At 37.1% G+C, this 25,492-nt stretch overlaps 1 protein-coding gene across 2 annotated transcripts in view; it reads right to left on the bottom strand.

The window, feature by feature from the left end:
• The window catches only part of Fancm (FA complementation group M), a 117,888-nt gene that overhangs the window by 33,529 nt on the left and 58,867 nt on the right, over nucleotides 1–25,492 (bottom strand). For both annotated transcript variants that reach the window (XM_083142450.1, XM_083142451.1), the window contains exons 15-18: nucleotides 22,613–22,825; nucleotides 17,432–17,623; nucleotides 5,835–8,731; nucleotides 3,185–3,336 (exon numbers count right to left, since the gene is read on the bottom strand). In XM_083142450.1, coding sequence (XP_082998576.1) covers nucleotides 3,185–3,336; nucleotides 5,835–8,731; nucleotides 17,432–17,623; nucleotides 22,613–22,825 — 3,454 coding nt within the window. The remainder of the gene's footprint in view (nucleotides 1–3,184; nucleotides 3,337–5,834; nucleotides 8,732–17,431; nucleotides 17,624–22,612; nucleotides 22,826–25,492) is intronic.

Genomic DNA, 25,492 nt, shown 5'->3' with positions numbered 1-25,492 from the left:
TTTCATGTTGTGTATAATTAAAATGCACACGGCCTGTGTAATACACTTATATAAACTTAGTCTTCCCTAGGCCTTCCTGTACACACATCCTGTAGTAACAAAGTAGTTTCATGCACACATTTGTTTTGAAAGAAGCTGTGTATAAGTACTATACACGCTGCCTGCAAGTTCTGTATCAATCTGATGCACATGGCCTGCAACAGGAGATGCTGTGTGTATCAATTTGATACAAATGGCAGTTCAAGTGTTAAGAACAATCATTAGCCATGGGTCAAATTAATTGTTACTCTATCAGTATTGGCCAATAGAGGCACATTGGTGTATCATTAAACTGACAATAATTTTACCAATCTGATATTTCTATAAACAGCCTGCAATTGACTGTAAAATTCTGCCATTTTGTTATTTTATGAAGAAAACAAAGGTATAATCCATATACTTTATTCATGGTGGTTGCGGTAAACGCGGTTTAAAATTACTTACGTGAAATTTAAAAGATTTCGTAATTCCACGTTGCACAATTACGAAATCTTTTACATATACTTTAGCTGGCTGAACCATTGAAGTTACGTAAATTCTTCTAGGAAATAAACAAACCTATTTACATAGTCTTCAAAGAATGTTTGCTATTTATTTCAGAAGTACAAAATCAGTTAAATTTCATGTCAGTCAATCCTACTTTTCAATATCATTTGCACTGTTTCTTTAAATTTACGTAAATTCTGAAGTGCCTTCATCAACAAATATCCAACTTTTAAAAGAAAAGTTGATTCTCAGTTAACAAAAATAGTTTTCTAGGTCTGGAAATCTATTTTATATTTACATTTTGCAGTTTTAGGAATTAAAATTTCTTCCCCTTAGGTTGATACACTTTTAATAAATAGAAAATACAGCAAACTTCCTTCTATAAGTTACTCATATCTTCACTGTTTAATGAAAGCCAGTGTAATACCAGTATAATACAGTTATTAACACAAACTATATTCACAATTAAATAGCAATTAGAAATAGGTTACAGCACAGGTAGAGATAAGTTACTGGAAAAGTAATGACAGCCGTGACTCAACCAGGAATCAAATTGTCTCCTTGACATTCTATATCCATGCCTACACCAACCCATATCTAACCTCTGGCTTAACCACTATTTTCACAATTTACATATCTTTTGTGTATATTTGTTTAATCCAGTTATACTACAACTCATTTTTTCATTTGATACTTGTGGACAAATACACAGATAAATTCCATCTCTCTGTGAGTTTGATTTTTTTTAAGTCTACCTTATGCACAGAAAGGTTAATCGGGACTGGACCTACAATTTAAAGTGGGATCCGAACCACTATGTGCCTCCACTGGGTATCAGGACCCCTTGATTACAAGGTGACGACACTACCACTGCGCCATCCGGAAGGCCTCCATATCTCTGTGATTGAGGGAACTATTCAAACTGAGAAAGTTAATAAAATAACTTATTGAAAACTGGACAAATAAAAAATATACTTTCTGAGCCGCTCAAAATTTGAAGGCCAAGTCAGAGTTTCCTGAAGCCCACTTCCTGCACTGATAAACTAACTGGGACTGGACCTACAGTTTGCTGAACTACTATGTGCCTTCAGCAGGGATCAAACCTGTAACCCCTTGATTGCAAAGAGTTACCACACCTACTTTAAAATTCGTTTTTCATATTTCTTTATCAGTGTTCCACATATGAAAAATGCTATCACACTAAAAATATTCAGTAATAAGTTTTGGAGCATTAAAAATACATTATCTTTACAAGAAAGAATATAAAAGGTACTTGCAAATGGTTCTGTTTCTGATATATGACATTTCAGCCCCATGTCTGCTGCCAGCCTTCCATCTTCATATTTTATCTTTTTAAGCATTTTTTAAATTTGACCAGTGTTGCAAGTTTTTGAAATGATTTACCGTATTTACGCGTGTATAGTGCACGTGCGTGTATAATGCGCACCCTGGTTTTTGATGGGTAAAAGTTACAAAAAAATATATCTCATATATAATGCGCAGAAGAATCCAGTTTCAAGATATGGCTTCCTTAGTTGTGGGTTGTAAAGCTGGTGCTATGCTGGTCAAGAGTGAATAATATCATACCTATTCAATGAGTCACCTGTTGCTATGTGGACCAAGAGGAGAATATCCTCTTGTGTAAACAATGAGTCTCCAACCCATGCCACCTCCCCCTTCTCCCGCCACTGTGTTTAGCATCCCAAAGCTTTCACTCTTTAACCACCTTATTTATTCTGTAATAGTAGAAAGTGAGATCAAAATTACATTATGGATTTGCAGTGCTCAGGTTATTTTCTATTATTTCTCACCCAACAAATACAGCTGATATGCATCCCATGTGACAGAAGGTGCATGTTCGAATTCCACCAGAGTTGCACTGCTTTTCTTGGTGTCGCAGAACATTACATTACAAAATGAGATATCGTGTGAAATGGCCTTCAAACTTTTATACGTGGTGTTGCTCATTCCTTCTTTACTTTTTCTAAAAGAACTTCAAAATATATACTTTTTCCGTGACTAATGTAACATTTATACGAGGCACATTCAGGACCTTTAAACTAGCAGTTAGCAGCACAAGATTTCTTTCATTAAGGAATTTACACACTCCATATATATATTATTATTTGGCCAGTAATACATTTTAATTATTGTTTTCTTTTCCCTTATGCTTTCTTTCATCCAAAGCACCACAGAAATGAGAACGTCCCTTCATTTTGTGATGAACATATTTCAACCGCATTGCACATTGGCGTCATTATCTTGAATGGAATACTGTTGCTATATTCAGAAACTGCAGGATTTAAGCTTTACAACGATATATAATATGATAGGGTTCCGTAAACATGAAAAATCAATGCAAGTGTACGAAAATCATGGAATGACCCTGTACAGTTTCATGTTGGCTGTCTGAATTATTCCATGCATAATACGCACCACAGTTTTTGGGCTCAAAAATTTTGGAAAAAAGTGCACATTATACATGAGTAAATATGGTAAATATCCTGGTCTGACTGAAGTAGGCTTAGAAAACAAGAGCAGAAATGTTTGTATCTTATTGTGAAACATTGGTTATGTGAATGTTCAAGAAAGTGTAATTTCCTTCAGGGTAAACAATTTTTTAAATGGCTACTGTAATCTCAAATTAGTGCAAACTTACTCCATCCTCTCTTCCTGGCTGCAAAGTTCGTCATTAATGAAGCTCTCATCCAAAGAATCGAGTCTGCTGTTGTCTTCTCCATCTGATGTGCTGTGGTCATCGTCAGATACTTCAGCCTCACTTTCAATGAATTCTCGACCACCTTTTCTCCTCTGAAACAAAAACGCATTCCTACAATGAGTGCATATGTTCAGTATTCTTTAATAAACAATATTTTTGTTAGTTCAACTTCCTCTGTAAGGTAACCATGTGAAAACAAATGCTCTGATAATTCCATGAATTCCAGGTATTTAAAAACAAATTTTCACAGGCTCTGTAACTTTTCAACTAATAAATGTTATCCTACACCGTACTCAAATGATTCAAGTTTATTAAACACTGCCAAAGAATGAATAAAAATAAATAAAAAAACACCAAAGTAGGGGAACCCCCTTGAGCAGTCTACTAACACCCTTCCCCCACCAAGAAAAACTCTTTAGCCGAAATATGCATTTTTTGCATGGTATTTAGGGGTGTGAAGTTGGTTGGCAACATCTTGTTGATTTCTCTCACACTACTTCTTCCGCTACTTTCAAATTAACCAGCATCTGATGCATCACACTTACATTTCAGGGTTCCACAACTAATCACTGCGCACCAGAGTATTCATCAGGTTACATTCTAAACAGTATTGCACTGTTGCATCAAAGTATACAGATTCCTTGAAAATGTCGCCTTCATATGTTTCACCAAGAAGCATTCAAAACTGAAGTGATTTATTTTCGTATTTTGTTATTATAAGTTGCTCTTCTGCCATTTTTTTTATTTTTCCTAATCGTGATGATGAGGGTGATTAGATGAAGGAACACTGACAAGGAACAGCCATACCCGGCAACTTCAGTGGCAAAATTGAAGGTCAGACGGTTAACATATAACAAGCCAAGCTTTCAGTGAATCCTGATGTCATTTTTGTTTCACAACTCTGAGGCATGGTGATGAATTCTGGAAATGGCACAGAAATGCACTTAAAAACTGGGGGTGGATTTCCAATGAAATTGCAAGTTATATACTTAAGGAGAAGAAGTACAGTTTTCTTCACTATGAACAAGATCTTCATGGAATGTGGTTGGAAGGAAGCAAGAATTTTACACGTGGGTCTTAAGAAAGTTAAAAATTGTATTTTGTGATTCCATAAAGAGAAATAATTTAATATTCTGATGACACTCTTGAATATTTTGAAGCAAAACTCTTGCTAAATTAATGCTTATTATAGGAGCGATATACTCACCCACTAAAGTTAGTCAATATTTGAACAACTTTTAACACATTGGGGTCTCACGACGGACATAGCCCGCAGTGTACTTAAAGTCAATGTGGACGAACAACGGGCATAGCCCATCCTGCAGTATGCAATCGCTTTGCCGATTAACTACGGGCTATGTTCGTACTTTGTCTCATATGCATGTTCATTCAAGCTGCTCTGTTGAAATTCCGACTGCTAGGTGACTCATGTGCTATTTTTATCTCGCACCTGGGACTGTTTGTGTTCAGGTTGATGTACGTTGCATTGTTTAGAATGGCATCATTAGATCCAGACTGCATAGCGGAAATTCCGCCTCAGAGTTTGAAGTTAGCGACGATTTTGATGATGCAGATGAATTTGAAGATTTGGAAGGTAGGTTATATTCGTAATAATTAAATGTTGACAATATAAACAGTGTTGCAAACTCTAGTATTTTATGAATGAAGTCAGAAGAGGTAATTTTTTTGGGTCTATTCATCTTGCCTCTTGCTTGATTCTCCTACATGCACTGATGTGTTTTTTTAGTTTTTCCATTTATTATTTTGTATAGTGTATGTCAAATGAAAATTTATTTAGTTTATTTGTTTAATTTTTACAGATGATGCAGAACCAACTGATACATCGTCTGGTCCTGTCCTGCAGCCACTTTTTCATACAAAAGCTAATTACCTGTAATTTGTAATTATTTTTGTAATTATTTTTTGCTATGTGCACATAAGAAGTATTCTTATGCAAGATTCAAAAGATGTATTGATAGTTTATGTAATTACTTATTGAAATTTCCAGATTACGAACTTAAAATATCTCTATATTAACATTTGTTACAATGTTGTACTTTTTTTTCTTCTTCACAAAACATTGCTGAAAAAAATATTCAAAAATGTCTGAAAATGAAAATAAAATTTAACAAATTTTCGTTAATTGAAAAGAGGAAGTTTTGTAGATTTAAGAAATGTGTGGTAGATAAAAACAAATTAAAAATATTTTTTCTATGATTTTTTGAAAAACAACCAAAAACCACAGTCGAGAGGTAAAAATTATGTATTAAGAGGCCAGACCCAAATGTGTTAATTGCTACAATTTTCAAGCATCAGTATTAGTATGGGTGGGAAACAGGAAGAGTATGGGTATAAGTTAAAAAGTGATATCGGCTCAGATCTACAAAACCCACTTATTAATGAAACTTTTAATAAGCTTCATCTTGCTTAAAAATTCACTTACAATTGCCACGTAATGAGAAATTATAACCTAGAACTTCCTAATTTCCTTTTTCAAATACGAGTACTTGTGAGCATTTTGACAGAATTGAAATAAATGTACATGAGAAACTATACCTCATCCCCATATGTTACTTTTTACATAACTTACTTGCAGCTTTTTCTTCTTTCCCAAGGCCTTTTCTTCCATGTGAGAAACCCTGTTTGCTCTTAGTTTCTCTTCCTGGGTGAGTGATTTGAATATACAGGAATTAGTTTCCAATTCAGGGCCTACAAAATCATCATCGCTTTCTGTTCTATTGCCTCGCGATATGTGACTTCTTGAAGGAACAGTGAAATGACTATCATCATCATCCGATAAGATTTCTATTTCATCGGGTGAAGTTTGTTTTACTGCAGTTTTCTTGGGTGAATCTTGATTTAATATATTAATGCATGGTGTTCTGGATGTACGTTGAGAGTTTACTTTTCTTTGAGGACTCCTTTCAACTGCAAAAGCTTTAGGATTAGTGCTAAAGTCTGAATGGGCTATGAAACTCTCATCGTCCGATGCAATTAACAGTCGGCGAGGTCGCTTCTGTGGTCTCTTGAGAAAACTTTCATCTTCGCATGACGATGATGATGTGTCTGCTCTTCTCTTCATACCCGTATCATTAGAAGAAGAACTCTTATCCTTATCATTTTTCCCTCCAGAGTTCCTACTACGGTCCATATCAAACCATATATTTTTTGATGAATTTACATCTGCATGGTCTGAAGATTTGCGAGATCTATCAGCAGCACCTTTGTCATTTCCTGCTGAGTCCAAGTTTAAAAAGGCATTCCAATCATTGTGATCCTCTACTACGGTCGGACTTTTGCACTTTGCATTACGCTTCTGTTCTGAATCACCGGTCTCGCACTCTGATCTTTCTTCATGTTTGTCGTGAGTTGGTTTTCGCTTAAACGCCGAAGTGGTTACTTCTGACCATTCTTCTCTGAAGATTTTCACATCCTTCACTTGTCTGCAGTTTGAGAAAGAGGTAGTCACTTCTTTTCTTAAACTCAAGTATGAGGTGCTCTTTTTTTCATACATTGTGTTTGGGCTAGAATTATCACATATGCTTCCTTCAGAAGATAAACTGTCATTTAAGGACGTTGAAGCCTCCCCCTTTTTATCTTTGAAAGACCTTTCCTCAGATTTTGATTGGTTATCGCCATGGGGTTGTTTAAATTTAGAATTATATCCTGTTTTGGAACTCATTTCAGGTTTTTTGGTTGATCTCTCTGACCAGCTCTTTATATCAATATCTGCAAATAGATCGTCATCGCTGTCGTACAAGAAATCTGCACCCAAGTCAAAATTAACCTCGGTTCTGGTAGCACTGCTGCTGGTCTGTGAGCTCTCATTCACATCGCAGGCTTCAGTGATCTTCACTGATTCAGCAAACAAGGACTTCTTTGGTTTTTCTTTTGTCCGTATATCTTGTTTTGACGAATCCTCCTGTACCATGTTAACTAGCTGTGTAACGGAATATACACTTTCGGTAGTTTGTTCGCTGCTTTTCTTCGACTTGGAACTGCACCGTTCTTTCCGTGAAATGAATACGGGACTTGTTGACTCAGAAACCACAGTATTACCGAAGTATTCAGCATCATCCCAAATGTCAAAATTAGGTATTTCAAGCTTATCATTCTCCATTTTTGTCACGGAATCATGCAACGAACAGTTGGCTGGCATCTTTTTTCCTGTTACGGTATTGTCAACGACTAAAGATGAGCTGTGTGCATCTTTTCCAGAAGCTATTACACTGTCACTTTCTAGTTTCACATGTGCACCCACTAATGTGTTCTTGCGAGAAGACGCATCTTTGTTAGCTACGTGTTTCGAACTAGTTATCACATTCTTTCTTTTATGAACCAATGGTGTTGATGCAACAATTTGAAAATTATGACTGACCGTGCTGGACTTTTTCTTTTGCGAAAGAATGGGGGAAATCGGAAAATCAGATCCTGGGGGGAAATTCAAAGTAAGATCTATCACTCTATTTGGAGTTGATAGTCCATTAGCGAAATCTGTCGAAACTGTTCCGTCTGGTATCATGTTAGATTCAAACATTTGTGGGTCCAAAGATTTCTCCAACTCCACATTATAACTGTCTACATTTTTTGATCCACAAGCTTTCACTGGCGTTTTCTCAATGCACACAGAGTTCTCAATACCAAAATTAACATCCGAAGCAAACATGTCTTCTACGGAAAACGAGAACTGAACCTCATTACCCACAATGCACTGCCTGTCTAAATTACCAACTGGAGGAGAGCGAACCATAGGTATATTGTTTGCATCCCGAGAGTGACTATTGAGATTGGAATTCCGATCATTCACGACACTGTTCACTTCACAATAGTTATCCGAGTTAGCGCTTTCACTGCCTATGCTGCCATTGACATCTTGACACTGAGAAACAAGATCACGAACATTTAAATCCATTAAAAACTGTCTTGAAAATGTGTCAACAATAGATTCAGAAGGTGCCTTCCAATTGTCAGAAATCTTTCTCCCAGTTGTGCCACGTTTAGACGTAACCATGTACCTAGAAAAACGATTACAATTGAAGTACTTCGTACACACAAGGCAGTGAGTGTCTGAATCCACTTCACAGGTATCTTGCACAACATATCTGATACCAGCTGTCTGCTCTAAAACAACAGCTAGATCATCTGACAACTGAATTTGGCATATATAACCCAGCCTTAATTCCAATAATGTCCTACTCCTCTCCGTTAACCTTTGTTCGGCATAATTCACACACTCCAGAACTTCCATGATATCACTTCTATCACGTGCCTCTATTTCTTGCACGAAACTGGAGTCAATATCTTCATTTATTATGCAAGTGTTCCTACGAAATCCACTTAGTTTGTTCATACAAGACTGGATACTTTCTGTCTGCTGATTATCCTTCTTCTTTTTTTTATTCCCTGCCATCTTTGATTGAACTTTCACCTTCTTCCTCTTCTTCTCAGAGGGAGCAGGACTGTCCTGGCTCTTTTCAGACTGCTCATCTGAAATACAAACATGAAACTGTATTACAAATTCAAGCAACTTTCTGATACGGGTATGGATTAATAAGAACCAAAATATGTAAATGTTACTAAAACATGAAAATGGGCATTAAAGAGACACAAACTAAAACAGTTATAAAGGATGGAAATAAGTGCTTCAAGCGCAAAACAAGCAAGGAATAAAATAAATAGATTGGGCACTAGAGAAAGTCTAATCAATTTTGAACTTCAAATGTAGGAGTAGGGAGTAGAATTAGTCTGAAAAAAGATTTGATTTTTTAAATTTTATTTAGTTTATTTATCTATTTATTAATTTATCTACTTCGCGTTTTGTGCCTCTTGGCTAATTTGCGAAGATGGGGATGAGTGATGAAATTGATGAATGGACATTCACAAACAACCAAGCCCGACCGGGATTCGAACCCGGGACCCTTAGTCTGAAAAAAGAACAAGTACACTAATTGCAATAAGAGGTACACAGTGGGTGTATATATTTTTAAAGTACTAAAAAGAAATAATCAAAGGTAAGGTTTTATGCACTTTATAGACTGCCCATTGAAGAGGTTGATACAATAAAAAATGTACTTGAAATTACAGTAGAGCGTCGATTATCCGAACGTCGGTCAACCGAACGACCGCTTAACCGAACTGTGTACTCGCTCACTTTCAGATATCTGTAATCAAAAAAGTACGTGACTTAGCTGCTCGTAAGCGTGTAGGCTTGCTTAGACAGACCAAAATAAAGGATTTTTTTAAACGTTAATTTTGTGTACTGTGTGTATTGTTCATGCAAAATGCGTATGTAATATGTACATATTTTTGTTTAATAAACTGTACCACATACTATATATTCCTACTAAAGTTGCCTTTGTACGTTACTTTGTAATACATACTTAAAGAGATGCCTGTTTTTATGAATAAATTTACTGTACAGTACTTCTTTTTGGCAAATAAACATGTACAGTTCGATTATCCGAACAAACCAGTTTTCCGAACACCCATGTCCCCCAATTACTTCGGATAATCGACGCTCTACTGTACTAAATTCTCATTCTATTTATAACTTGAAATACGTCAAAAGTTAGGTAACTCAAAAAATAGTCAGTGCAAGTATACAGATTTACCATTAAAAATTCAACTTAAAAAAAAAGTTTATTTTAAATTAGTTCATTTTTCTTTCCACTTTGCTAAAGAATTAATGAAGATTCCAGATTTTGCATTATCTACAGGGTAATTCTGACTTGGGAAAATGTTTTGTCAGCAAACAAAGTGCAACTTTTAGGTTTAACAGCTTATTTTGCATATAATTTCACATCATTTTGTCACAAAATGTATAAGAATGCATTTCCTACTCTTTGAAATCATCTTCAATGTGTAGAAGCACAGCTTTTTGGTAAATAAAAAAGCAAAATTTCGGTACAAGAACAGAGTCAATTCCGGGTTCAAAAGCGGTAAAATAAAATAAAATTTCGCTCTAATAGTGGTGAGAAAGTGGTACATAAAATTACATTTTGATTTTAAAAATGTGAATATAATCCTAATTTGATTTAAAAACTGCACTTATTACACAAAATAAACATATCCCTTCTAATAGCACATTTATGTTGTTACCAGAATAGTATATTCCTGTATAAAGGGGTCCATTTTTGTTTCTCAATATTTACAGCAGAATTAATAAATTTTCCGCGAATTGCATAACTCACAGGAAAATATAAAGATTACACAATAAATTCAAGTCTTAATAAAGTTACTAATAAATTACTTTCAGACTTCAGAAATTGTCACGTCGGAATATAAACTCTAAATTTCGTGTTTAAGAGTCTATTTCGTATTTTTCAGTTCATTTCACATCATTTCGTGACAAAGCAGGGTAGAAAAATGTACCTCAAATCTTTCAGAAACATGAAAAATTAACATTACAATGTGTTATTTCACATTTCATGTTTTCGTCAAAAATGAAATATGCATGTCCTTGCTAGGGCTGAGCAGATACTACTATGAACCGATATGATAACTCACACTGATTCTCACCGATACTGATTTTCTACCATGATTGGAATGAACCATTAATTGTGGTCAATTTATTTTTACTACAGCAAACTTTGCCTACTTTGAGGTTCATTGCCGGACACTATTATCAATTTAATCTGTGATTTTAAAGTAAAATTACTAACAACATCAAAAAAATATAATCTAATGCATGCGAAACGAAATGGTATTTTTAGATGCTGACCGACTACTGTATTGTGCAATGACCACTCAGAAAGAAGATGAATGGCTTATACAAGACAACCTTGCGGTGTATTTTATGTAACCTTGAACAAAAACTAGAAAACTACATTAGCACTGAATTTCTTTTTTGCCTTTGCTTCGGTAGTTTAAACCACCAAAGAACAGATTTTATGTTATTTAAATAGTCTCTTCTCATTTATGAAGAAACAAAATTCCATTTAATATCGAAAATTATTTTTTAATATTTTTTAGGTCATCAACTTCCAAGCCCTGTTAATAAGTGTGTTTTACGTAGGAAAATACAATTAATGGAAATTAACATCTTTGGTTTACCTGTACCTAACAAATTTGCATTTCAACCTCTCAAACTTTTTGGGATATAATCACAATAATGCTAATTGATAATGGGATTACAGATGAAAAGCATCCAAATATTAGCAGTGATTTTTCTTGAATGTACGTACATACAGTGGAACCTCGATTTTTATGTATTTCAGGGGACCTAGCTGTAAAAACTTAAAATGCAGAAAAATGTAAAATCGAGGAAAACTTTGTAACATTTTGCTACATTGGGACATGGCCGTAGGCAGGAAAAAAATTCGGGAGGGGTTCATTCATAATTATTCCCATGGGCGTCGCCAGAAATTTGAATAATAGAAATAATAACAATAATTGTACAATAATAATTAAAATTTCATAATAATAAAACAATTTTATTCCATAATAATAATACTAATAATTATTATTATTATATTATTGTTATATCCTTGAGGGGGCTTACTCAGTCCAGCAGATGAGTGAATATCCAGCACAAGTTTATTTTTTAATTTTTTTTACGTTTCATACAGTGTGTACTGAAATGCACAATTATTATATACTTCGTCATTAAACTTTAGATACCTTCAAGAGAAAAGGTTTAAAAGTTAGATGGAAATTTTAGCCATAAAGCTTTTGTTGTTTGACTTTAAAATTAAATTTTTGGAATTTTGAAAAGTGTGGAACCAGTTATTCTTTTTAAAAACTTAGCCTGGTGCATGGATTGTAACCTCAATCTCGAACACAATGCGCTACAAAACTGGAGATCCTAGGTTTGAACTCCTATCAAGGGGGATTTTTAACTTTATAGGACAGGGAATTTAAAAGCTGGAAAGGGAATTTTGGGACAATCATAAGCGAATCTTCAGTCTATATTCCTTATGACGCAGGAGCAACACTGGAAAGATGACAACAGAAGTGATAATGGAGGGGTCGCGGGTGGGCTACGATTCTGAGAATAAATCCTGTTTCACTCAAGTTTCAGAATTCCAAATGTATGAAAATTCTAGCTCGATCGTTTCAACATTGTCTCCATATATTTTTGTGATGCTTCGAAAAAAAATAATGAAAATTTGTTACAGATTTTGGTTTCTGAACTTCAATTAATCCAACATGTCAGAAGTTTCGGGGGGGGGGGTTGAACCCTAGAAACCCCCCTCTAAATACGGCCATGCATTGGGACTATTGAGATTGAATGTATAATGCGGGAAAATGTAAAATCCAGGAACGTAAAATCGGGATGCCACTGTATTTTAGAATTATTTCTCTTGTAGATTACGGTTGTTGCATGCATATAAACACAATTTTTGATGTTTTGTTTTAGGAGAACATGTGCTTCCTTCATCAGATATACGTGGGCGTATCCAAAAGAAACCGAACTAATTTTTTTGTGAACTTATTTATTCACAATTTAAGTACAAACCTTCAATCCGCTTCAAAGTACTCTCCACTTGCATTAAGACACTTGTCCAACCTTTGATTCCATTTTTCAAAACATTTTTTAAAGTCATCTTTTGTGATGCGTGACAGCGCCTCCGTAGTTTTTTTCTTCACCTCAGCAACATCAGCAAAACACTTTCCTTTCATGCCTCCTTTCATTCTAGGAAACAAAAAAATAGTCGCAAGGGTCAAGGTCGGGTGAGTATGGGGGGTGAGGAACAGGCGTCATACAATTTTTGGTCAAGAATTGTCATACAGACAGGGCTGTGTGAGCCGGGGCATTGTCATGATGGAAAAACCAGTCACCCGACTGCCACAAATAGGGCCACTTCCGCTGCACACTATTGCGCAAACGTTTAAAAACTTCCAAGTAGAAAGCCTGGTTAACTGTCTGACCCTGCGGAACAAACTCTGAATGGTCCGTCGTCGATCTTCGTTGATGATTTTACGAATTTTTTCAACATTGTCATGTGTTCGGGCCGTGGAAGGACGACCAGAACGAGGTTTGTCATCAATTGACATTTCACCATTTTTGAAACGGGAAAACCACTCAAACACTTGAGTTTTCCCCATAGCATCGTCCTTGTACGCCGTTTTTAACATTTCAAGAGTTTCTGTTCCACTCTTTCCAAGCAAAAAGCAGAATTTCACCACTGCACGCTGTTCCCAAAAATCAGCCATTGCAAAAACGACGATCACATAAAACAGCTGTCACTCTAAACTACGCCGAAACGTGTCCTGACCTGCTTCAGCGACGGCACTTGGCTTACGGACTCAGGAAGGTTTGCTCTATGCGCTCCTAGCGGCAAAATGCGGTACTACAAAAGCTCTGCCCACCACAAAATTAGTTCGGTTTCTTTTGGGTACGCCCACGTATATAATTTTTCTTCTGGGTGTTGAAAGACAACCCTAAACCTGATAGCAGTCAGTTTCACTTCAGTTAGAAACAGAAAACATTGTTTTTTTCATTATTCAGGTATTTTTTTATTATATATTATTAGTTTTATGTTAAATAAATGCATGATGAAGGGAGCATGTGTTCTCTCGAAACATAAAAAAATGTGTTTACATGCTTGTAATAAGTGTTAACTACAAGATAAATTATAAGCTAATATTCCAACACAACACATTTTTCTAACTCTAAATGAGAGATGACACGGTACAAAATTCTTTCATATACAATAAAGAATAGTGGCAGAGTGGTTAGCACAGCATGATACAAAGCCAGGTTGATTTAATGATTGAAATGAAAATTGGGGGTTCATTAGCACTTAGGCTATTTACATCTATCACATTATACAAGATCAAGATGATTAGCATAAATACAATCAACACCCCTGAAAAGACGAAAATCTTCTACCCAGGCTAAAAGCTGAGGCTGCAAAGGGGTCACTCAGCACATACAAGGACACAACATAACCCCACAGAATACACTGGTCATAGGCCCAGATGCCAGAGCGTCGTGGGCTTGTAGAAACGCAGCCAACCAGGGTGTACTACTACATGGGTGTGAGGTTGAACTTGAGTGCCTTCAGCAAATGGCACCCCTTGCACTCCACAAAGCCAGGTGTTCTACGTTTGAATCCTGGGTAAGACATGGATGCTTTAGTGTTTGTTGCCTCATCATTAAAGCCCGGATTTTTATGTAATATCAACCCCTAAAATATGTACATAAATATGTAATAAAAATGTCTGAAATATGTAAAATATATGTAAATTCATAATGAAATATGTACTATAAATATTTATTCCAAACGTTACTTCCTATTTTTGTTACATTTTTTCCTCACAAAGGGATATGTTTATTTCAAAAAGACTTACAAAAATTGAAGTTACAATATTACAATGCTTACATTAAGTATTTTTTATGTTCTTATAGAGCAAAAATATTAACCACAATTTGAATATATTCAATATTTAATATACAATGTCACCAGGTACCATTCAAAATGTTCAGTAGTAAATTTTCGTTGCCCAAATTTTTCACTCAAAAAGCACTTACAAAAATTCAGTTACCTTTGATCTTTGGGCAGGCACTGTATTTAATTATTTAACTTACAATATGTTACCAGGTACATTTCCAAATGTTCAGAAGTAAATGTTTGTCGCCGATCAGATATGTTCTTGTACGCAGAGAAACTTCTCTCCACGTCACAAGAAGTAACCGGAGCGTACTTCAGGAGGTGAATGTGGTCGGGAGAAATATCATTGGGAGGGTTAACTGTTTCACCATTGAGAATGCGGCTCACTGTAAATAAGCTGACGTAACCTGGGTTTCTTTCAGTCACTGCGTCAAATTTTCTTCGAGCTTTCTCTCCCACATCTCCTCCAACAGCAGACAGTGTCTTTCTTGCATCCTCATATATATCCATGGCTTCCAGGAGAGGAAGCCCAACAGTTTCAAGTTTTTTTTATGCTTGTATCAATCCAACCAAAATTGCTGTTTATGTATGCCATATCGCAAGCAAGTTTGGTGTCCTTGAAGAGATTTTGAGCAGTGCGTACCGATACAGCTGAGTCTGCCGAAAATGAGTCAAGCACAGATTTCACTTCTTCAAAATGTTCGTTGTAAAACTTGCCCGGATCCAAGTGCCCCATCTAGTAAGAATAGGTTCCGGAGGAAGTGGTACACCTGGCAATTGTTCCTTGTAAACTTGCACACATTGTGGTGCCTTCAGAAACACATTTTTCGTGGAAGAAATAAGTTGGTTGACTTCCGGGAAATTGCCTCTCACCTCCTCAGCAATGCGTTGGAGAGCATGTGCCAAGCAAGTAAAGTGGATCAAGTTAGGATAAAACACTTTAAGTGCCGTAGCAGCTTTTAACATGTATGACGCACTGTCTGTGAACATGAGAAGAACTCTCTCTTCTTATGAAAAACTAAATATGCTGACCAAGGCAGTAATTTATTTTATTAAAAACATAAACTAACGTAACGTTTCAACCTTCTAGCAAGGTCTTCTTCAGACTCTGTAGACTTTTGTACTTGATACAGAGTCTGAAGAAGACCTTGCTAGAAGGTTGAAACGTTACGTTAGTTTATGTTTTTAATAAAATAAATTACTGCCTTGGTCAGCATATTTAGTTTTTCATAATCATGGAAACAAGGCTTAATGGTGTTATCTCTCTTCTTGTACGCCATCCGGATACAACAATTTAAGACTGTCATTCACAAATCGTGCTATGGTGGAATGATTAGTACGTTCTAGAACTTTGCATGCAATGAGATGTGGTGTAGATGGAGAATCAGCAATTAGCGTTCCAACAATGAAATTACTTACATACCGTCCCAAAGCATCAGTTGTTTCGTCGATGGAAATCCACACATAGGAACTGCCTACTTCTGCCCTAATTAATTCTAAAGTTTCTTTGTAGGAATGTGGAAGATATCGCTTTCGAAGGGTTGACTCGTCAGGAAGTTTACGGCCACAATATTTTTCCAGAAAATCCCGGAACTTCGGTACTTGAATTTTATACCAAGGGATGTTTGCTGCAATCATTGCTTCGCACATTTCCTTGTAAAACACACTGAATGAAGAATCCTCTTGCATCTGGGTTAGTAAAACTTGCTTCTTTTCACTCCGTAGTTGTTTGTTTTTCACATGAAGTGAAGTGCAAACATGTTGATCTAATTGAGACTTCTTAGCGCATCCAACTTTTTTATCGCACACTCGACAAAAAATAACTTTACCATCCGTAGTAAATGCATCATCGACTGCTATCCAAGATCGCAACTTTTGAGATAACGAGGAGGTAGGCGGAGCCATTCCAGCTTTTTACAGCTAAAACACTGTTTAAATACTGAGGCAAGCTCTTCTTAAAACTCCAATGGTTAAAATGAAAAGGCGACGAAATATATATACGAAATTCTACGGTTGAGTTAACAATACTTCATTCAAGATTTGTTGCCGCCGGCTGCAAAAATCAAAACGATCACAACAATGTACGGATGAAAGGTAAGTGCCTCTCAGAGTTGTACTTGCCGCCTTCCATTGTTGGTTCTCTTCGTTCGCTGTGTGTTGCTTGCCGCTCCATGTTACAAACTGGAAACTGAAACACTGTCGAATCTTGATGTAATTGTTACGATGTGGCGAATCAACGAACTGCTATGTACGTACAACGAAGGCAAATCACACTTTTAAGTTACTATATTTTTTTAGACCTGGAAATGGGGAGGGGAAGTGAGAAGATACTTTTTTTAACTAGTAAGCCAAAAGTTCATTGGATTTTCCTCTTAAGGACTGTTTTATGTAAAAAATATTTCATATCTTAGGAATATGTAACATTTAGTAAAATATGTAAAAATATGTAATATAAAACTTCACTGTGACATCTCTACTGACGTAATTCGTCAATATATTTTAATTCCACGCTTGTACATATAAAGGAAAAAATATGTAATTACATAGAAATCCGGGCTTTACTCATCATCTTCAACAGTTCAACCTTATCATCACAATTACATTCTGTCCTGGGAATCTCTGAAGTGAGTTAACAAAGACAAGTCTCTGCGCAAGGAGTGACTCGAGAGGGCTCGAACAATGAACTCATGAGCAGGCAAGTGAATGCAGCTATCAGCATCACACTGCTTTCTTCTGGTTCTGCCAACTCGCTCTCTCCCCTCCTCTTCTGTTAGATTCCAGAGACAATAGTATAGACAAGAGAGGTAAAAAAAGTGCAAATGAGCAAAAAAATTTAAAAAAATGAACTCACCATCAATGAAATCATCTCCATCGGCACTCTCCATGTACCTTCTCTCAGCCAGCTGTAGAAGCTCCACCATCATCCGAGTGGAATCTGAACTAGCAACCAAAAAGCTCTGCCTCTCCCTTTGCCACTCAAGATAGTCCTCGAATTTCACCTTTCCCTCCCCTTCACAATTATCATCAGGTACGGAACATCCAGCTACAAGAGAGGCATTAAGAAACACTTCATAGAACAGTTACAGGCTTATGTATTAAAAAACTAACAGGTTCATAAAAAAAAGTAACTAATGATTTATTCCCCCCCCCCAAAATGCAGGTACAGTGGAACCCCGATTTTGCGTTCCTCAAATTTTACATTTTTTACGTTATACATTCAATCTTGATGGTCCCCACATAGCAAAATGTTATAAAATTTTCCTCGATTTTACATTTTCTTAGATTTTATGTCTTTTCAGCTTGATCCACTGAAAAACGTTAAATCGAGGTTCCACTGTAGTAGAACCCATCTTTCCCATTTAACTGCCTTTCTATTTTTTCAGTACATTGACAAAAGGCATGAGTAATGCAGAATAGCTTTAAAATTCTTTGCAGTTGTCCCTATTTACCACAATAGCAATTCTGTGAGCAGGGATTTAGATGTTGGGATTCCGCATAACCAAGTGGCTAGTGCTCCCGGCTTTGTTACAAGCACTCCTGGGTTCAATTCCGAGGTAGCATTCAAAATTATGACCCAGCATCATGGGACAACTGAAGAGCTACTTCAAAAGAAATAACCTCTAGTCTCGAAAGACAGAAAACAGCAGCATTGTGACCACATGTCACCCAATAAAAAGCCACTTGGTAGGTCCAGGCCATCAGATAGCTCTTGTGCCATAGAGTTTGACATATTAAATAATGTTCCTTATTGGTATAAGAACGGAAACCAAGGAATATTAATGTAAGAGCAAACAGTGAAAGAATCCAGCAAGTGGATAGCTTCAAGTACCTCGGATGGACTATAAGCAGTGACATGAGCTGCAAACAAGAAGATAAAATGAGAATCGCAATAGCAAAATAATCTTTCAATAGAAGAAAAAAATGTTTTTTGTGGACCCATAGACATAGGTCTAAGGAAGAGATTAGCGAAAAGTTTTGTGTGGAGTGTAGCACTATATGATGCAGAAACCTGGACGTCGAGAAGAAATGAAGAAAAAGACTCGAAGCTTTTGAAATGTGGACATGGCGAAAAATGGAGCATGTAAAATGGACGGACAAGGTACGAAACGAAACCGTACTGAAAAGAGTTGGTGAAAAAAGATCTATAATGGAGACCACCAAGAAGAGGAAAAGAAACTGGTTAGGACACTGTCTAAGAAGGAACTGTCTGCAAAGGGATGGCTTGGAGAGAATGGTTGAAGGAGGAAAAGTCCGTGGAAGAAAGCGATATCAGCTTATGGATGATATTAAATTAACTGGGTCGTATGCTATTATGAAGCGTAAGGCAGAGAATAGGGAAAGCTGGAGATTGCAGTGAAAAACCTGCCAATTAGGCAGAAAACAATGAATGAATGAATTGGTATAACTGTAGTTTCCACAATGTTCTGAAACCACAAGCACGGATCAAACATGTTTAATCTTATAAATAGTTTGCTTTGGAACCTTAACTATACATTTTCCATGGGCTTTTCTGATGACATATTGGTAACAAGGGTCGTGGGTTTGATGCCTGGTGAAGGTACATAGTGGTTTGTATTTAACTTTAAACTGTAGCTCCAGTTCCAATTAGCCTGTCTGTGCATAAAGTGGACTTAATGAAACTTACAATATAGGAAAAAGTATAACTGGGAAAATTTTATAACATTTTACTTGTTGGGACAATAAAAACAAAAATGAAAAAAAAAAAACAGAAAAAAAATATAGCCAGGGCTTGAAAATTACCGGTCGCCAGGTCGCCATGGAGACTAAAAATTTCAGCCTGGCGACTGTGATCCCTTGTTGTAATATTGCATGTACGAAATTTTGAAAATTTTATGTTCAAATTGCAGTACAGCGTAAGTTAGCAAATGATTCTTTTATCAATGTTGTGAACATTCCATCGAATCAGTAACAATTTCTTAATCTTTGTTTCCCAACCCCTCCCCCTATTTCCCACTTTCTCACATGATTTAGCAATATTTTGAATGTGGTGATGCTTAGCTTCTAATAGCTTCTTATTTTACTTCGCTTTTTTTTGCCACTTTTCGCAAGATGGGGATGAGTGATGATATGATGAAATTGATGAATGAACACTCACAAACATCCATGCCCAGGCCGGAATTCGAACCCGGGACCCCTGGCATCTAACCACTCCGCCACTTCTTATAGTATGCACAATTGCTAGTAAGTGGTTTCCTGGTGCCTGATTTTCAGAGCTGGCACCTAGCTCCGAAGAAGATTTTTCAAGCACTGAATATAGGAATGAAAAATTTCAGTTTACATGAAAAAATGCACCGAAAATGCAGCCATAAAATAGATTCAAGATGGTTTCGAAAACATGAATGAGTTTTTGATTCAAGTCCACTTTATGGACTGAAAAGTTATTTGGAATTGGACCTACAGTTTACAGAGGGATCCAAAACCACTATGTTTCTCCACCAGGTATCGAACCTGGTACCACTTGATTACAAGATGACTATGTAACCACTGCACTATCGGGGAGGCCTGAAACGTGAATGAACTAACTCTACATTAATAACAAAAACAAAATGTCGCAAACAACTGTAAACTATTAATAGAAACATTGGCAAAATTAGAAATGTAACCAATTAATGAGTACTCTAAATGTTTCAGCCAGCCCTCACAGTGGAGTGGTTAGCACATCGTGCTACGTCCTGGGTTCGAATCCCAGCCTGGGCATGAATGTTTGCGAGTGTCCATTCATCAATTTCATCATGTCATCACTCATTCCCATCTTTGCAAATTAGCCAAAAGTGGCACAAAAAGCGGAGTAAAATAAAGCAAACCAACCAATCTAATGCTTCAATATTCAAATTCATTTCAGTTTAATTTCATCTATATTAGAGGGCAAGTTTCAACCTGTTAGAGTTTGTCAACTAATCCCGTTCAATAAGCAGACTAAATACTAAAAGACACACACAAACGATTGATTGATTGAATTTTTGTTTAAAGTCCACTTTATGCACAGTAAGGCTAATCGGGACTGGACCTACAGTTTAAAGTGGGATCCGAACCACTTGTGCCTCCACTGGGTATCGAACCCGGGACCCCTTGATTACAAGGCAACAACGCTACCACTGCGCCATCGGGGAGGCCACACACAAACGAAAAAGAAAGAAAAGAAAAAGAAAACAGGTAAGAAAAAGTGAGAACAAAAAGTCATACAACAAAGCTACACTAAAGGATATACACATGAATACACACAATTGTGCCAGGTGTCATTTACATAATACATAATACATATAAGCAGTGGCAGCGATTCGGTTCCAAAACTGGGGGGGGGGGGGGCAACTGCCCCTTCTAATCGCCGCCACAGCTTGTAAGGTAACAGACATTAACTTATAATAATAACAAATATGTCCTAATACATAAATAAGGATAAAATATAGTGTAGGACTGGCAAGATATTGGGGGATAAATAAAGACTAATTGTTGTTATCAAGTTAGGCCAAAGGTCAGAACATGATATTAGCTGCTACAGAGGTTGTTCGCTTTATATCCGACCATTTTCGATTCGGTGCTGCCACCTGGCATATCATGCTGGAACTATGGGGCTGCTGGTGGGAGCACTGTTGTGTCTGACCTTGTAGGTGCCTGAGTGTTGGTAGTGAATGTTATCAAATGGCGCCGAAAATCAACTGGTATTGGGAGGGTTACGTAATGGCCCTTTTCCATGCTAAGTTTTCATACGTACACATTATGAAACAGTCGGGAGAATGGGTTAACACTCGGGGTGACTACTGCGAAAGCTATTGTGGCCCGTTACACACAACAGGCTCTCCTTGCGAAACATTCACCCACGAAAACCACCAGGAAAAGGGCTGCAAGCAAAGTGTCACCCGTAGTGCGAAGGGATATCCGTCGATTGGTGTACCAAGAAAATCCTCCAACTCAACGTGATATGGCCCACTGATTTCACCTCGCACCGTCAACTGTGAACAAAACAATTCGCAAGCACCTCAGGTTGAAGTGTGTGCAGAAGGCCCATGTACACCACCTTCTACCGCGTCACATTGCCGAACGTAAGACGAACTGCAGGAAACTGTATGAAAAGTACCTGGCGGGTTCCAAATGGAAGAAAGTTGTCACAATGGATGAATCACATGTCCATCTCACTGCTGGTGGTCACATTCAGGCGATCACATACCGTGACATTGACGGCAAGGGGCGCAGCAACTTTGTTCATCAGTGCAGGGAAAGTTTCCCTCGTGGCTTTATGGTTGTGACGGGATTCAGATATGAGGGTAAGTTGATGATACACAAGGTGGACAAAAACGTGAAGGTGAATGCCAGATACTTCCAAGACTCCATTCTGACACCTATCTATTGGAGAGACATCCCACAATTGTATGGAATGGACACGAACCAGGTGATGATTCATATGGACAAGGCTTCGAGTCATACCGTCAGAACATCACTACGTTTTTATCAGGAAATGGCAGAGGAATTAGGAATTTGTGTCATTCCGTCTGAAGACATTCCTGTGAAAAGCCCAGATGCCAGTCCAATGGATTTTTGCGCATTTGGACTGTTGAAACGACGTCTTCAACATCGCTGCACACGCACCCTGGATGGTCTATGGAAAGCTTGCAGGGAGGAGTGGGACAGAATTCCCATGCCTGTCCTGCACCGGAGCTTGCTGCAATGGAAACTACGATGCTGGGCGATAGTTCACAATGCTGGGGGTCCAATAGAACATGATTGGTGGTGGTGGCGTGGTATCTCTTAAGTTGAGTACCCATGAAAAATGGTCGGATATAAAGTGAACAACCTTCTGTATTTGTGAGAGCTTCAACAAAGATATTGCTCACCTACCAATACGTTTTTTAGTTTGTTTTCAGAGTTGTTGCGATTGGTAAGGAACATTGTGGAAGCAGGTAGTTCAACAATTCACTCTTTATTATAATATTCATTCAATTATTCAATTGTTAAAAAAATGTTTCAACAATGGAAATGTAGTCAAAGCCGGAATCTCACATAATAAACTCCATACCTTCATCCCTACTCACTTCTGGAATTCTGTCTCCAGTGATGGGAAAACAATCTTTAATCTCTTCTAGTTCTTCCAAGCTTAAGTATGGCGATTCAGCCACACCATCACTGCTTTCCTTATCTGCATTTCCTTTCTTCAGCAGCTTCCTCAAATCTTGGTTTTCTTTCTCCTTCCTCACTGTGATATGCATTCTGTGGCATGCTGGATCAATTCCTGACGAAGCAAATTAAGGCAGTGTTAATATCACTTAAACTTACACTATGCTAAGTTAAAATAGTGGAACCCCGATTTTACATTTTCAAATGCAATCTTGATGGTCTCAACATAGTAAAATGTTATAAAATTTTCCTAGATTTTACATTTTCCTGCATTTTAAGTTTTTCCAGCTTGGTTCCCTGAAAAATGTGAAATCGAGGTTCCACTGTATTCAGCTTCATGCTAGGAGATGCTTGGCATTGAATTAGGTTATGTTACGTTGCTTTTCTGCAACTTTTGACTGATCGAGAAGATGAGGATGAATTCTATGATAACATTGATGGATGGATGAGGATGAGTTGTATGATAAAATTGATGAAGGGATACTCTCAAAGAACAACCATACCCAGGCCAAGATATGAACCACAGGTCCCCTGGCATCGTAGCACACTGTGCTAACCACTCTGCCATGGAGCTCGGTAGGAGATGACATTGATCTCATCAGCAATTCAAATGAAACAGAGTTTGTTGTGTTATCTATCACTGACTGAGAAATACAGTATATATGCACACAGAGGTAAAACAGTTGAAGCAAAAAAGAAAGCCAGATCTGACTAGGTTTGGCACATTATGCCAAATCAATTCCTGGTCGAGTCTGAATTTCTTGCTAAGACTTCTATATAGGGTGACTACATGTCCCGTTTTGACAGGAACAGTCCCACTTCAGGCATGTTCTGGTCATCCCGTCAATACTATTAAAAACACTATTTGTTCAGTTTTATAAAAGTTTTATAACTAGGAGTTAAATTGAAAACCAAGTCTAAATTTGAGACATTTCATGAAACGATATGGAATTATTTACTAACATCATGGAAACATTGTGGCTGGACTACGTTCCAAGCACTTCACAACAATAAAAATGTTTGATTGATATCGAGAACTTTGAGCAGACAGCAATTTACTGCTTAAGTTTGCTTGCATCACGGGTTGTATTGTTTTGTGTACACCCTGGCATGCATTTTGCAGACTAATGATGCTCTGGCGTATGGACCTACGGCCAGTATAATCATTGGGCTATGTGGGTGTTGTCCTGTGTTTTGTCCTTATGTGTGCTGAGTGCCCCTTTACAGCATCAGCTTTTAATCGAAGTAAGAATATTTTAGTTCCTCAACATAACAGTTCTGCTATCTTACTTATATGTTAGTTATGGTAAGGCGATGGACCCCATATAACGTGACGGGTGCAAAAATAGCCAAAGTGCTGAGGCACCCAAAATTTCAAATTAAAGAAAAAAATGTGATCCATACTATAATACTAAATAAAAATAATGTTAATAATAATAATAATTTTATAATTAGGCATAATCAATTTTTCAGGAGGAAGGCAAACTGACTTCCTTGTGATGTCCCGTTCTTGAGCTAAAATATTACGGTCCCCCTACTTCTACACAATATTATTTTCAATTTGAGCTGAGCCAATACTGTGATACGTTCAAGCTGCTTTATTTATTAAACGTATTATTATTAACTTTGGTATTATGTCGTCGTATTATTCTTATTATTAATAACTCAGTAATAATCAGCGGTGAGCGATGAGACTCGGTGAAGTACACAGACTCCTCTCAGGTACAGGGATAGTGTTAGGCAAAGACAATGCTTCACAGCACAGAGGAATAACACCATATTATTTCAGTAGACAAAACTAAAGGATTTATTATTTATTTATTGCGATTATAATGCAAACAGGCTTAGAAGGAAGGTGAGGATTTCGCATTGACAATTACTTACTTGACTCAACTGAAACGCATAAACTCAATGCGTGGCCATCGGCATGCCAATGATCACATAGACCTAGCTTGCACCCCGAACTACCACACCAAGAGATATGCAATAATAACTGAGACAATATTTGCTCTTTAGCCTTTTATTCCAAATTAATCCTTAGGCTAGCTTAATTTCTTAATGAATAATTGTTGCAGTATTGTTCATAGCATCAATGCATGGCCATCGGCATACCAATGATCATATAGGCTTAGCTTGCGCCCCGAACTACCATACCAAGATGTATGCACAACACCGAGAAGTTCATTTTAAGTTTAAAAATCTTCGACGATAGGGCCGGTGGCAACCCACCATTGTGAGAAAATTGGGTAGCTTCGAATGAGTAAGCGTAATCCGGTCACGGAGACCTACTATAAGGGCTGGTGATACGTCGGGCTGACCTCCCCGACTATTCCAATACTGGTTGAAGCTCTCCACACTTAGAGGTGATGAAGGAAAGCGTGGGAGGGAGACCGGCAGTCGGTAGGTAAGCCAAGGCCCTTCATGGGCTGTAGCGCAAAGGATTATTATAATACTTTCTTAAGCAGGGGGATTTGGAATTTGTGATTATTTTATGTGAAATTATGAAATTATCTTAAAGCCAGACTGGTACACCGATATGATATAAAAATTAAAAACCAATTAAAAACCACATTTTAAAATTTAAAAAATATTCTTAACTACTTTAAATTGTTTCAATTTTTCAAGTACTGTTATCAGTATCAGTGAGAATTTGGTTGGTTCAGTCTTATTTTAAATCTATGCAGATTCCAGGCATTTCAACATTTTCAAATTATTCAGAATTTCAGGCAAATGGAACAAGTATTCACATGTCCAAAGGATAGGCGATGACTTGAAACTTACA

This window comes from Lepisma saccharinum, chromosome 21 (assembly GCF_977018435.1).
Source record: "Lepisma saccharinum chromosome 21, izLepSacc3.1, whole genome shotgun sequence".
NCBI classification, from domain to species: Eukaryota; Metazoa; Arthropoda; class Insecta; order Zygentoma; family Lepismatidae; genus Lepisma; species Lepisma saccharinum.
This window is presented reverse-complemented; position numbering and strand designations above follow the sequence as displayed.